At 39.2% G+C, this 14,844-nt stretch overlaps 2 protein-coding genes across 3 annotated transcripts in view; both read right to left on the minus strand.

Moving 5' to 3' along the window:
- rbm26 (RNA binding motif protein 26) overlaps positions 1–8,773 on the minus strand; it is a 14,224-nt gene extending 5,451 nt beyond the window's left edge. The window contains exons 1-12 of one of the 2 annotated variants that reach the window (XM_032499511.1): positions 8,286–8,772; positions 7,944–8,062; positions 7,700–7,818; positions 7,462–7,553; positions 7,112–7,377; positions 6,251–6,526; positions 5,247–5,489; positions 3,633–3,773; positions 2,703–2,843; positions 2,353–2,461; positions 2,059–2,215; positions 1,307–1,501 (exon numbers count right to left, since the gene is read on the minus strand). In XM_032499511.1, coding sequence (XP_032355402.1) covers positions 1,307–1,501; positions 2,059–2,215; positions 2,353–2,461; positions 2,703–2,843; positions 3,633–3,773; positions 5,247–5,489; positions 6,251–6,526; positions 7,112–7,377; positions 7,462–7,553; positions 7,700–7,818; positions 7,944–8,062; positions 8,286–8,344 — 1,917 coding nt within the window. In that variant the 5' untranslated portion in view covers positions 8,345–8,772. Of the gene's footprint in view, positions 1–1,306; positions 1,502–2,058; positions 2,216–2,352; positions 2,462–2,702; positions 2,844–3,632; positions 3,774–5,246; positions 5,490–6,250; positions 6,527–7,111; positions 7,378–7,461; positions 7,554–7,699; positions 7,819–7,943; positions 8,063–8,285 lie in introns of both variants that reach the window. The other variant, XM_032499465.1, reaches the window with a different exon arrangement.
- A 1,270-nt stretch (positions 8,774–10,043) lies between these two features.
- cyp27c1 (cytochrome P450, family 27, subfamily C, polypeptide 1) overlaps positions 10,044–14,844 on the minus strand; it is a 12,715-nt gene continuing 7,914 nt past the window's right edge. Inside the window, exons 6-9 of the mRNA XM_032501432.1 lie at positions 14,453–14,619; positions 14,193–14,271; positions 13,806–14,009; positions 10,044–12,871 (exon numbers count right to left, since the gene is read on the minus strand). Of these exons, the coding sequence (XP_032357323.1) occupies positions 12,752–12,871; positions 13,806–14,009; positions 14,193–14,271; positions 14,453–14,619 (570 nt within the window). The 3' untranslated portion in view covers positions 10,044–12,751. The remainder of the gene's footprint in view (positions 12,872–13,805; positions 14,010–14,192; positions 14,272–14,452; positions 14,620–14,844) is intronic.

Below are 14,844 nucleotides of genomic sequence, written 5' to 3' on the forward strand. Positions count from 1 at the left end.
CAACCTTTTGACACATTTCAGGCTTCAAACATAAAGATATTAAAAAAAAAATGTTTGTCAAGAATCACCAACAAGTGGGACACAATTGTGAAGTGGAACGAAATCTATTGGATATTTTAAACTTTTTTTAGCAAATAAAAAACTGAAAAGTGGTGCGTGCAAAATTTTTCGGCCCCCTTGCGTTAATACTTTGTAGAGCCACCTTTTGCTGCGATTACAGCTGCAAGTCGCTTGGGGTATGTCTCTATCAGTTTTGCACATCAAGAGACTGAAATTCTTGCCCATTCTTCCTTGCAGAACAGCTCAAGCTCAGTGAGGTTGGATGGAGAGCGTTTGTGAACAGCAGTTTTCAGTTTCAATTCTCTAAAGATTGGATTCAGGTCTGGACTTTGACTTGGCCATTCTAACACCTGGATACGTTTATTTGTGAACCATTCCTTTGTAGATTTTGCTGTATGTTTGGGATCATTGTCTTGTTGGAAGATAAATCTCCGTCCCAGTTTCAGGTCTTTTGCAGACTCCAACAGGTTTTCATCCAGAATGGTCCTGTATTTGGCTGCATCCATCTTCCCCTCAATTTTAACCATCTTCCCTGTCCCTGCTGAAGAAAAGCAGGCCCAAACCATGATGCTGCCACCACCCAGTCCATTTGCATTTTGCCCTGCTGCACCTACATGAACCAAAATCACACGGTGTCCGTGGAGATGCCAATGCAGTCCGTGTGCCCAAGACCCACCATTTTGCACTTGTCTTTTCACCTGTGTAAAATAGGGCCCTATGAACTGGTGGTGGTAAGATGTTGTATGATATTTTTTAAGTTATCCACTAGCAGTGGTACAATACCCCAGCAATGATAGTCCTTCAGGTTCATTACAAAAATGTCCTAAAACGGCAGCACGTTTTCTTAAAAAATAAAGTGAGTCACTCAAAATTATATTCTTTTACCAAAAAGAAAAATCTCAAATTAGGGCTGCACGATGCGACCTGAAGTCAAAATAACGATAAATTGCACAATTTACTGTACCTCAATAACGATAATTGAACGGTAATTTATTTTTTGTAATTCAACACTGCATTTTTTTTTATGAAGTTCTAAAAAACATCTTTTGCATGATAAAAATGTAAATAGTTAAATGGAATTTAACTGGTTTCAAGAATTGCATAAAATCAACTTGTTATTCACAAGTGCATCTTACTGGAAATATTGACCAAGGTGAACACTAGCAATATTTTGTGTTGGTGTTATGGCAATTGTTTTTTTTATAATAACCACGTTAAGAGTAACAGATTTAAAATTAACTTTTACCATAGCTGGCTGTGGCTGGGGCTGCTGCTGCTGTGATTGAGACTGGCTCTGTCCATCACTTCCGTCGTCCCGAAACCAGTGCACCCTGATGAAGCGGTTGTTGAGAACAGCTTCTGTACTTTGCATAGCCCGCTTGGCCTCGTCTGGAGAGGAAAACTGGATCAGTGCCCCCTCTGGGTCATTCTGGAAGGCCACCTGACAAAAGAAATAAAAAATGGTAATGTGAGAGTTATATTACAGGATTGCACACATGCTGTAAACCTGCAAGTAACACTAGATGATTTCTTTTTCTTTCTTTTTTTAAAACTTTATACTGTCACAGTAACTATCCTTCAACAAACAGTGCATAACAGTGTTTGGAAGAAGGTAGGTAGTTTTTAATTTTAAAGGATGCTTCTAGGTGGCTCTGATTTTAGACTTTACAAAACTTTTTTTAACCTATAGTTTCTCCTGTAATTTTTGCTGGCTTTACCCTAATTTGGTTAAGCCACAACTGTTACAAATAATAATACTGATTACTGTTTTTTCAGATTGAAGATTTTGAAAGATCAAAATAAAATGTGTCCAAATTTTCAGACAGTACACAATAAACAATTGAAACAAAACATTAGGATTGATTTATACAATATGTGTACAGTGTCTTAGTTATATTATAAATTATTATTAGTTACCTATTTTTTTTTTACATATCATTTGACTACTAATCATCAAAGTTGTGATTTTCCTATCTAAAGCATCACAGAGGGACTAACCTGTAGGTTAACAATGGTGCCAAACTTGCTGAAATGTTCATTGAGTTTGCTGATGTTGTTGAGCTCGGGGGGAATTTGTCGAACCAGCAGCTTGGTGTTGGGAGAGAATGGGATTCTTTTGTGGAAGCCCTGGTGGTTGGGTTTGTTAAAGTTGGGTCTGGATGGAGAAGATAAATTGTTAAACAACTCAACAAGTGCGGTTTCAAACATGCCTCTGTCAAAGGTGCTTAACTGGGTTAAAAGGCATAATGTGACTTTTACTTTTTTTTCTACTACAGGAAAAAGGCATCTTACTTATCAAACCAATGTTTCTTGGAGGGGAGGCCTCCATCATGGGAGACAGGTGGCCTCTTCCTTGAATCAGATTCCATAACGATCCTCATGCTGTTGTTTGGGATCTTGTCTGGTGAGAAACAAACACTGACTACAGGGCACACCACTCAAAAAGAGATCACAACTCTTGAGCAAGACTTTTAAACAGACAGCACAAATACAGTAGCATGAACTGAACAGTGGTATTCTCCTTGTTTGTGAAGCAACAACAGTTCATCACATTGGCCAAAGTACTAAGCAGACTATAAAGTACATGGATGTTTTAAGACAATCTACTGAAATAAAAATAGTTCAGTTCATGTGAACAATACCTCTCGGTGGATGGTCCACCCCCCCCATTGTGAGGCCAATGAGGTTGGGTCTCTGGGCATTGACCCGATGGCGGTAGATCGGCCTGGAGGTATTGGTGATGCTGGGAGCCTCAGGATTGTACACATCGGTCTCATAGTTGTCTGGTTAGCAAAGAGAGAATACTTTAACTCAAAAAACAGAAAGCTAACGTAAAGTAATTTATATATATTTTAACAACTAAAATATTTAATTGTGATTAATTGCAGTAATGTCATAGTTAATTAATCACACATTTGTATATATTCTAAATATCTCTTGATTTCTTTTTATCCCATTATTTTTTTTTCATTTTAATGCTCTTATCAATATGAAAAAGTGGATTGCTTGCTATGTGCAAATGTTTTTTTATTGAAAACATATAGCATACTGTAGTGTTCAATTTCACACGTAACATTCTCACATTGACCAGTCATTCACACTTAAATAATCTCTCTCACAAAGTTACACTGTCCATCAATAAAAGGGTGAAAAAAAGTACTTTGACGGGGGTCTCTAAGTGGTATTTCAGACTGGACGTGCTGTGATGATAGCTCAGTCAACAACAAAACACACAGTTCACTTTGGTGTTGTCGATGGAACCATTTGGCAACTTTAAAAAAAGTTATTGGCATCCATTTTGGCGTTTTGCGCTCGCCATCCACTCAAAATGTAACGTTACTACTCAAACAAATGTGTGCAGTGTACTGTTTTGTTTCCCGTCTAATTAGATCCGGCGCGGTGTTGTGGTTTTTCTACCTTTACTAAAAAAAAACTAAAAAGTTTTTCTAGGCCAAAAAAAACTTCGATCTTATGACAAAAAAAATGGGTTTGGTTTAACGCTGTTAATAACCGTTTAGCTGACAGCACTAATATAAAAACAATTTGTAACACCAAAAAGACAAAACCATTACCGGAGTTGAAGCGTGGCACTGAGGGCTGGGGAAGTGAGGAGCGCATGCCAGAGGTGACAATGGTGGGAACAGAGCTGGTCATGGAATTAGGAGGAGCATCCATGCCCGACGGTTGCAGAGGAGGAAGCGGAGGAGGAGGACCTGTGTCAGACAGAGTTAAACAAACAGTTATAGAAGGAGAAGTTTAGACAAAACCAATTTTACAACCAATTTTGTTACTTTGCATTGGACATGTGCTGAACTGGATATTATTCTAGCTGTCGACAAAGTAGGTAACTCATTTTCTTGCCATCTCTTTTTAAAAAAGGTCCCATTGCATGAAAGTTTCACTTTGAGTTTTTTTTTTAACATTAATACGAGTTCCCTAAGCCTGCATACGTCCCCCAGTGGCTAGAAATTGTGATAGGTGTAAACAGAACCCTGGGTATCCTGCTCTGCCTTTGAGAAAATGAAAGCTCAGATGGGCCCATCTGGTATGTTGCCCCTTATGAGGTCATAAGGAGCAAGATTACCTCCCCTTTCTCTGCCCAGGGAATTTGGCCCACCCATGAGAAGGAGACATCATGGCTTTCAAACGAGCAAAGTGGTAGCTGGTCAATGCAAATTTGACTGCAGTAGCTGTGACAGAAAGGCATGTTTTGACTAATGTGGACTTCACTGGAAAACAGGAAATAAACAAAGGTATGTGCACTGGCTGAATTAACACAGCTTTTATGCCTTTGTTAAATTCGCTGTGTTCACTTTGAAGGAAAAACTGCACATGTAGGCACTTGTAATGACATTTGTTTAGAGGCCAAAAACATGTTTAAAACTTGCCCTGTTTAAGCCTGTAGGGTGCTAACACTAACAGGAGGATAACACGGTGTAGACAGCGCCAATTGTTTTAATTTTTCTCTCTCGACTGACAGCACTCCAAAATTACAAACAGAGCTACATATTGAAATTGACTTGATTTCTCCTTTAATTAAAAACAAATTGGAAAAATTCAACCTTTAAGGACACCAATTTTCTTTGTGAATGATCAATATATCATAATTAAATAAGTGTTCTTCCTTAAAATACAGGGGGCATAAGTATACATACCACCATACGTTATTCATTCACAAAGAAAATTGGTGTCCTTAAAAAGTTGGATTTTTCCTAATTTTTTTAATTAAGGCATTAAGATCAATTTTTAAAAGGTATTTTTTATTCCTCTTTATAGTCAACTTCAGTATGGGTTCCAAAACTTATGAGCAGCAATGTAAAAGCATCCAAAGAGCATCATGTCATGGGAACTTTAAGATACTTTTCAGGTGAGCTTGCAGACATACTTTTGTTGTATAGAAAATTTAACAGTTTGAAATTATCCAAGAATAGTCCACGTACAATAATAGCAACAGCCGACAGGATGTAGGCTTGGACCTAAGCTGTTGCATAGCAACGGAATTCTGAAGAAACTATACGTGTATCTGTAATTATTCACATCCCACTGTATGGTGCTTTTATATTTAATCCAATGTGGAAAATGTTTATAAAAACTAAATTATTTATTATAATACTTATAAGAAACTCAAACATAAAATGTTTGGAGGAATGGAAGTTAGCAATTCTGAGAAATGTCTGAATTCCTACCTGCAACAGGTGGAAGGCTGGGTGGAAGGGTGCCCGGTGGGGGCACAGGGGGGCGCAGGTTCACAGGTGGGGGGTTGATGAGAGGTGGTGGTGGTGGAAGACCTGGGGGCGGTGGTGGGTCCACACCTGGGATTGGTGGAGGTTGGAAGGGCAGCATATTGGGCAAATTGACATCCTCCACTACAACTGGGTCACTTCCATGGTCAAAAGGACACATGTCCCCTCTCATGCAAAAGCCCTTTTCTGGAAAAGATATCAGAAACATGTAGAACATCAAACACACTGTTGGAATAATCCCAGTATCAAGAATAGACAGAGACCACTAAAGTTATATCAAAGTTCACTTTTACTTGTGAACCCAAGGAGAGAGTTTCCACACTACAGAATAGTACAGAAAATGCCTAACTGGAAGCTCTCAACAGCTGCTTATTTATAAAAAATTGGATGTTAATATAAAGTCATGTTGATGTCAGTTTGATCTCATTTGTTTATGTCAGATATCTCATTCAGTCTGGAAATCTCCTCTGCCTGCTCTGTAAGGAGCTAGAACAGTGACAGTAACCTGTGTTATTGAGATAGATTGATTGTTATTGAGATATAGAATTTGGCATTAGGCTACTGGTGAGAGACCGCACCTCCACAGGTATCCTCACAGATGTGTTAAAACCACATATCTGCAATGTCTTCCTCAAGTTTACCTTTCAAGTAAGTCTGTTTATCTCTGCCATTTTTTTCACATTTATTTTCAATACCACAGGTTACTGTCACTGTTCTAGCTCCATAGCTCTGCCCCCAGAAACATCCTGTGCCTTTCACAAGGACAGACAATGGCTCAATGGTTATCTTGTTTAGAGTGATCGGTATAATGCAAACAGCTTTAATAATAATCAGAAAAAGTATGTATCATCATTTTTCTAACACACACACAGAAATACAAAAAAATCAAAAGGAAACAGCCAATCTACATACTTTTAATGGAAACATGTTAAATCAGCTTTTCTTACCATCATAGTCTCGGCATCGCTTCCTCTGCTGAGGGGGTGGACCCCTATTAAAAAGGCCACGATCCACAGGGTGCCCAGGGCGGAAGTCGGACCAACTTTCAGTGGTATTGTTGCTATGATGATGTGTGGGGGCGATGACTGTAATGGTGCTGCTCAGTGTTGGTACAGGGAAGTGTGAAGTGGTTGCAGCGGGTACCAGGGCTGGGGTGTAGCCATCCCCACTCTCTGGCCTGTCCACTCGATCATGATCAAACTTCAACTTACCAGGATCTTGTTCTGCAAATAAGCAATTATGTTTATGTATTATAGAAGAAAAAAATGGCATGTATAGCAGTGAGAAGCTAGACTTACACATTATAAAACATTAAAATTGTTTTCAGGGTATTTTTATCTTCAGTTGAACCATATCAAAACCATCCAGTTATTGTCACCAGCTGTCAGAGCTATCACTATTGGAATGCATCAGTTACAAATGCTAGGGTCAATGTTGACAAGTCATCATATACAGTAATTGTAATTCATAAAATTATATATAATGCATAAACAAGAACAGTTCAATAATGCTAACCCCCCCCCCACCCACTAAATTAGACAAATCCATCTTAGGAATCCATGAGATATAGATCTGTGTTCAACAAGCTTCTTGGTCAGCTCTTATCTGACGGGACGGACTTTAAAAAGGTCAGCAACAAACGGGATCACAGTTGAAATGGAGTACATTTTGAGCAGACTGCATGATGGAGAAGAGTGTTGTCATTGCTCTCTTCACAGAAAAACATGTTCAAAGTGGTAAAAAGTGATTCTGCTGGTTATCACGTAAAGGCGGCCTTAGATCATTTTAGATCAAGATAAGGTTCTTACCTGTACTCCTGCTTCCAGACCTATTTCTGCTGTGCGACCGGCTCCTGCTGCGATCTCGATCCCTATCTCTGTCCCTGTCTCTATCCCTGTCCCTTTCTCTGTCGCGGTCTCGGATGTGATCTTTGCTCCAACTCCGGCTGCGGCTACGACTGTAACTGCGACCTCTCCTGCGATTGTAGCGATCACGGTACGAATCCCTCCTTGGTGGAATGCGGTCATATTCCCTCTTCCTGGACCGATCCTCTCTCTTACGATCATCTCCTCTCCTAGAAGTTTGGGTAAAAAGACATGATAATCAGTGGAAGAAAAAAAAGTAAAAAGAGAAAGTTGAAACAGGCAGTTGTGCACACCTGATATCTCTGCTGTAACGTGAGCTTGATTGCGATGGGCTGTGATTCACTCGCCGAGGAAACTTCTTCTCTCGTTCGTCTTCACGGTTGGTCTAAACATAGAAAAAAGTAACTTCAAATAAAATGTTTTCTATCCAAAGTTGCCACTAACATGAGAGACCTTCTATAATGTTTGGTACAACAATATACTTTAGTTTCCAATTGTTGTCCAATGTTCTTGACAATGTGGGAAGATTACCTCATCTTTTTTCTGCTCATCTTTCTCAACCTTGATCAGAGAGGATGGTTGCTCTGGCTGCGGGAGGTAGTTTTTGTTGTTAATGGCTTCAAACAGCTTATCCACAAATGACTGGGTCTCTGAAAGAAGTTAATTGGAGATTATATATTTATACACATATAAACAACAACAGCACACTGGATAACGTGATACATGAAATAAAACAGGCAAAGTACATCTTCCATGATGCAGGGGGATTAATTACCTTTCTGGAGAAATACATCCAACTGGTCTATACACAGGGCTTTAAGTTCCTTTTCACTTTTGTCTTTCTTCACCAAAGCAACAACATACTTGGCGAGGGCAGAAGGGTCAGCATCACAGCTGGAATTGTGCAGATAAAAGCCATAAACCACACGAACATAGCAATACTTATATAAATGACAAATAGCACAGAAAATACAACATTATCAACAATGAATGTCACTCTTACATTTCGGTGTATTGTTTGTGTTTCTAACAATAGCTTGTGTAACTCAGACTAAGCTAGAATTGCTAAAGTTGATTTGAGGTAACAGCTCAGTCGCTAATAACTAACGTTACTTACATAGGCTCGAGGGTTTCAGACAGCCACGTTTTCAAGGCATCGAGGTTTTCAATGATCATTTTAGATATAGCCGAACTTTCCCTCCACCACGGCCAGAGTTAACGCTAGCTAGGGGTGACGTTACTTATCTCTTTAACAGGGTAGCCGACATTAGCTAGTGAAATTAGCTAGCCCCTTGAGTGGTCGTTGGCTATGGTGCTAAACGTTAGCTAGCTGAATAGCCGCGTTAACGTTAGGGAGCTTAGCTGCGCTAGCATGCGTATTTCAAGGCCTCAAACGTGCTGCACGATTCCTTGACTCTTGTGAAGTATTTATAATGGAAATGCAAACTGGGCGAATCTGTTATTTCTAAACGTCCAAACAACTAACCCTAAAGTTGTGAATTATTGTATCCGTTTAACTTAACGGAGCACCCACGCTGAACTTGCTATCCCCTCTCAGTAGCTAACATGCCATGGCGATTATTTACTTCCGCATGTGTTCTCGTTGGCAAAATATCGCGAGAGGACGGTGTGTATTATTTTTTTTTGCGAGAGGAAGGTGGACAGCTGCACAAAGTGGTCTATATTACGTGTACCATCCATCGTCTTGTCTGGACTCGGTCTGTAGCATAGGCCTACCACCTACCAGGCATTGACATTGATATTACCGTGCTTTTTCTGTGGACTCGTGAAATCGTGAATCGTGAAATCTTTATGTGTGGGAAATGACGTATGCATTATTTATCTGACCCGTTTTTTAACAGTTTGTGCACTTTAATCGTAGTTGAAGTAGAGGGCAGCAGGGCACCTTAATGAGAAGGAAAACTGTAGGCTACCTGTGTAGAAATCTGAGTCCAGCCACAGATTTATAGCAACATTAATGTAGAGTCCAACAATTTATGTGATGACGGAATCATGGAAGAAAATCGCAAAAAAAGAACATTTAAAAATCTATGAGACAGATTCTACAACGCCAACATCTAAAAAAAAAAAAGAATAATTCCCAATTGTTTAGGCTACTTAAGCCCGGTGAGCCTCCAGACTTGCAATAGGGGAAACCCTGTTATCAGATAAAGATTGAAGACCTAATAAACCTTGAAAACTTCCTATCTTTATTTTATCAAAAGGTTGATCTAATCTCAAAAAGAGTACTATATTCTGTTAAAGCTGCAGTGGATAGAATGCAAAAAAACTTCAGAATTTGAAGTGTAAAGAGACCTCTTCTAGAAGCTTTCCCTCTCCCCTCTCTGTTGCACGGGCTATGCATGCACAGAGGAGTCAATAGGAATGCTCTCTCTCTCTGAAATGATCTGTAAAAGACTCCCATTACACAGGCTAGATTAGCTGAGGCCGGGAACAGAGCCAAGAAGAAGTGCAGAAGTCTAGTTTAATAAATAGCTAAAGTTAACATTGGTCATTCCCACCTTCAATTTATTATGGAAAGTTGAAAAGATTATTCAGGTGTGCTACATCATTTTGAGAAATGCACATTTTAAGTACAGTATGCTGCACAAAGAAACCATACATACATTTAACCAGTGTTTACCCTGCTTTTAATGGTCAATTAAAAACAGTTATAAGCCTTTGCATCTTTATCATTGATTAGTTTTGCATACAGAAGACAACAGCATGCATTAAAATATTTGTGTTTACAATGTTATAGGGTATAATGTTAGGTGCTGTAACCCTCTTTTTGACCAAGTACTTCTTAGAATGTAGTATAGGAACAGTCCACTTCTAAACAGTTCTATTAACTACTGTCCCCCAAAACCGGTTACCATTTGCATTCACACTGGCCAATTGGCCATAGGAAAAGACCTTTTGTTATTATAACACAGCCATCTAACCACCACTATGCAGAAAAGGGAAAAGACCCTGCCCTGGAGTAGGAGCTGAAAGAGTTACAGGAATTGTGGTCAGAGGAACTTTATAGTCCCCAAACTTGTCCAGTCGGAACATGAGAAAAAACTGGTTTTAGGAACTGCAAATATCACTCAGGTCGGAAAGCGGCTATTGTTGGCTGGGGTTCACCATCAGCAACTTTTTAATTAACAATATGATGTAACACCAACGGTCACATCGATTCCTCTCTCTTTAGATGCACTTTTCAAATATTTTAATACCACCCTTACAAATCCTGGGCAGTGCCTCTTCACCTCAGCACAGCCCAGTCGTGTAGCGTCAAGCGTTCCTGTCCCCTCCACCTGAGACAAGTCCAGTGATGCAGCATTTAGTGCCCCTGTCCCCCCGACCTTAGCACAGCATTGTATCACAAAAGGCCGCACCAATGGACCGCCTGTTTTAACTGATAAGGTAAGAAGAGATTGTTCCCATTTCTCATAAAAACTCAATACAGCTATGTTGTGCACAATGCACTGACATTTCTGTAATAGTTTTCTGTGCAACACTCTTATTTCGATTATATTTATAAATCTTTCTGTTAGCACTAGTTTCTTTAATATTGTATTTTGTACAATACCTTTCTTCCGATTGTATTTGTATTTCATATAAGTCTTGAGAAAACACTGCTCTTTTTCAGCATTACAATGTATTGATACAACTAATGTTTTGGTCCCCACTGGACCTCTGTCAAGTGTTTTGTTATGTTTCTAACATAAAACATCAAATGTATTATTGCTTATTGTTTATTAAGGATCCCCATCAGTCATCACCGTAGAAGACTATGGGGTCCAACACAAGACAAACACAAACAAATATTTAAAAGCAATATGTATATTGTTGAATTAGAAAAATGAAAACCTTCTGGATTTTGTGAAACAAAAGGCACAGTAGCATGTTTTTCATGTTATAAAAACAACAAAAGAAAATAGTAACATGGCATGAATTATATCCAGTGAAGAAAGAAACAAAGACAATAGAAATGACTAACCAAATCAAACAGGTTTGAACTGAAACTAAACATTGTCATTAGGAATAAATGCGGGGGTGGGGGGAGCTGTCCTATCATGTTACAGATCTATACATTACCTTTTTTTTAACAGCATTGGTTATGGGCGTTGGCAGAGTAAAGCCATAACTAACAACCATTCTGGTATTATAACCTTGTCTATCATTGGTAGGTAATGGCTGCGAGAACACGTTGGTGGGTTTGCGTAATGTAATAATATTCTTTAAAAATCAGGCTGCATAGTAGTCTTTCATCTACTGCCATCCATGACAGCCTGGTATGCATTTCTACCACATTAATCCTTGTGGGGCAGGAAAGAACAAGGCAAGCTGCACTTGACAAGCTCCTGTTTTGACGCACTAGACCAGATCATAGATCAATAGTCCAGATGGAACAAGACTAGAGACTGTGTTATTAACTTAATTGTTGACTCTGTCAACAGTCGAGCACATCTTTTAACAAAGACGATGAAGAGATAAAGATATTTCTACTAATTTTCGACCCGGTGTTATTAATATTAATAACATAGGTGATATGTTTTACGTTTGACATGATAATGTTTCATCAATCAATCAATTTAGCCACTTTTACCTGTTGGATAGCATTTCCCTGCAATGAAAGGCACAGTTAGTGGTCCAACGTTAATGCATGCTTTAAGCCCAATATTATACATTTTGTTTTTTGAAATATTGAATTCTTGTTGCAGCAGCCTGTTGACTTGTTCAAAAGTTTTTTTTTCTTTTCAATCAGTCACATAAATACACATCACTTACATCACATAAATGGTAAAAACAAAAAAACAAAACAAAAATTGTCACCTTAGTTCATGCAGTGTCATCTTAACTCATTTATAATCAATACTGAATAAAGCTATGGCGTTTCTGTGTGAGTGTATGCACACAGTGATTGGTAGTGGAATTGGCAACCAGCTAAAATCTTGCCCATGCCACCAAATTGGTCAGGGCCGGCCCTGGGCACAACAACTTCTCTCTTTCCTCTTGCTAAAACTGTTCTGCAAGGGGCGCCCAGAGAGCTCAGTTGGTAGAGCGGGCGTCCATATGTAGAGGTTTACTCCTCGACGCGGCGGGCCCGGGTTGGACTCCAAGCTGTGGCCCTTTGCTACATGTCATTCCCCCTCTATCCCTCTACATTCAGCTGTTCTGTCAAAAATAAAGGCTGGAAATGCACAAAAAGTGTAAAGAAATACATATTTCATTAGTTGATTGTTTTTTCAACCAATGAAATATGTATTTTCTTTTTGTTTTGTAATTCCTTTTTTAGTTCTATCTCACAGGGTGATCAAATTCCCTTCACATAAAAAAAAAGCCAAAAGCATTTTTCTTAGAATTTGTTTAAATTTAAAAATATTCTAAACTGTTATTTCTTAAGAGGAAAGTGATTATGTATTAATGTGTGTGCACACATTATAACACACATGTATGCACATTGTAAATCTATCTTTACTGGTCCCATACTAGTTTTGTGTCCTCCTCACTTACAAACAGGGAGGAGGTAAGACACCAAAATCAGTGCTTTAAAAACAAAGTAGAGTAGACCTTATGGAGAGGAGTCTGAGTCTAGTTTTCCCTGTCGATGAACTGCAGGTGGATGGGGGCAGCAGGGCAGAGCAGGCCGTGGGTTTTGGCCTTGACATCAGTAGTAAGCGGAGACACGCTAATGTGGAACTTTTGAATGAGCTGCACAAGGAGCAAAGACACAAATCACAAATCAGATTTTATGAATCATTGTCTATCAATACATTTGTGTGTTTATCTAGTCAAAGATCTTTAGTAGCACAGCAGGGAGCCGGTATGCTTCCTCTGGCCATTGAGGTTTGCAAATTCAAAAATATTCAGGGATTGTGTGACCTAAGTCATTTGGAAGAATTAGAAAATTAGTATTTTTTTGTACCATACTATGATGAAATAAGAATGTTAATTTGTCCATGAAATGGTTTGGGCAAAAAAATGTAATTGTTTAATTTAGTGTTTAGGTTTGCAAAAAAATGTCTCTAAAGCCTACGTAAGAGCCATATATTGTATGTTGTTAATGGTCTAATTGATGTTGTTTGCATCACCTGTGCACCTGGTTCTTTTGGTCTTTGACATAGAGCAGGTGAACCTGGGAGCAAATACTTTTGTTGACAGCAGTGAGCCATATAAACGCAATTATTTCTACTCCCCAGGTAACAATTACATTTTGGAATTGCAGTGCTAAGTGTATTTTACAGATGGAAGAAGAATAAAACCATTGCAATACAATCTCAAGCGCGTCACAGTGTGCATCTCTCAGGGTTTAGTCCCTCGTGATTGCTTACAGCCATAATAGCCTGATATAGACAGCAATTTTGACTGTTTAAAAAACAGAGTATAGTATTCACTCTGATTTATCCAGTATTCTAGAGTAAATGTCAGTGATTTGTGTTCTGAGGTCTGAAGATCTAATTGTGAAAGTCGTTCTGGATCTGGCTTGTATTAATTTATGGTGTCTTTTAAGCCCATGCTGTCTGGGCAAAGTTGTATGCATGACACAAAAATAACAACTTTTCTTATATATATACAGTATACATACTGTATATGTGTCTGAAGACACATTTAGAATGTGTGTGCAGCTAATTCATTAATTCCCTACCCTTGTGAGAGCTAGATGCATCTCCAACTCTGCTATTCTCTTGCCGATGCAGCTCCTGATGCCGTAGCCAAAGGGAATCGAGCCAAAGTTGTCGACACGATCTGTGGAATCTTTCCGTATCCAGCGATCGGGTCTGAAGTTAAAAGCGTCACCAAAGTTCTCTTCATCAAAAGATGTGGAGTAGTGACAAAGGGCCAACTGAGTCTAACAAAGTAAGAAAAAATGTCAGTTGTGTAATGAAAACAGCTGGCCTATGAATGAATAATGCAGGATATATTATATCTGGTCCCACTGTAATGTTTTTGTCTGACTTTCATGGTCATGCTTTTTCTTCAGCACATGCACACAATCGAAGACTCACATCTATTATGTCTCCATCAGTCTTACCCCTTTGGGGATGAAGTATCCGCCCACCACCAAGTCATCCTGGGTTATCCGTCCGTTGCCAGGCAGAACTGGAAAAAACCTGCTTCCAGACAGGGGTGCACAAAGACTGTTACTCAACAGAACAATATACTTGTCTTCTCACAAATTTTAAGTCTAAGATAACCAGTCAAAGCCCCACACAGAGAAAGATAATGGACAAATTATATGCTGATACTGAGAAGAAAAAGCTCAAGGAGTATAAATATACATGCAGTCTGTACCTGAGTGTCTCTTTGACCAGCCCTCTGATGAGAGGCAGACGAGGGACATCGTCTGCTGTGGCAACTGTGCCAGGTCCCAGGGTCTCCGTCACTTCCGTAAAGATTTGCTCCTGTATATGAGGGTGCCGCGCTAACAGGTAGGTGGCCCATGAAAGAGTAAAGGATGTCTGGGGGAAAAAAGGAGGTAATTGCTTTAATGTTGTTGTTGGGAGTCGCACATGCCCAGTAGCTAGGTAATGATAACATCAGCGATAACATAACATTGGTCAGTACAAGGCAGGATTAGCTGGGAGACTTCTTCTAAACGAGGGCACAGTTGTGGAATACCTGCAGGGGACATGGAAGTAGTTTTTTGTAGATTATGGTGAACTAGTGTGTGTTGTAGCAGTGTT

This window comes from Etheostoma spectabile, chromosome 1 (genome assembly GCF_008692095.1).
Source record: "Etheostoma spectabile isolate EspeVRDwgs_2016 chromosome 1, UIUC_Espe_1.0, whole genome shotgun sequence".
NCBI lineage: Eukaryota > Metazoa > Chordata > Actinopteri > Perciformes > Percidae > Etheostoma > Etheostoma spectabile.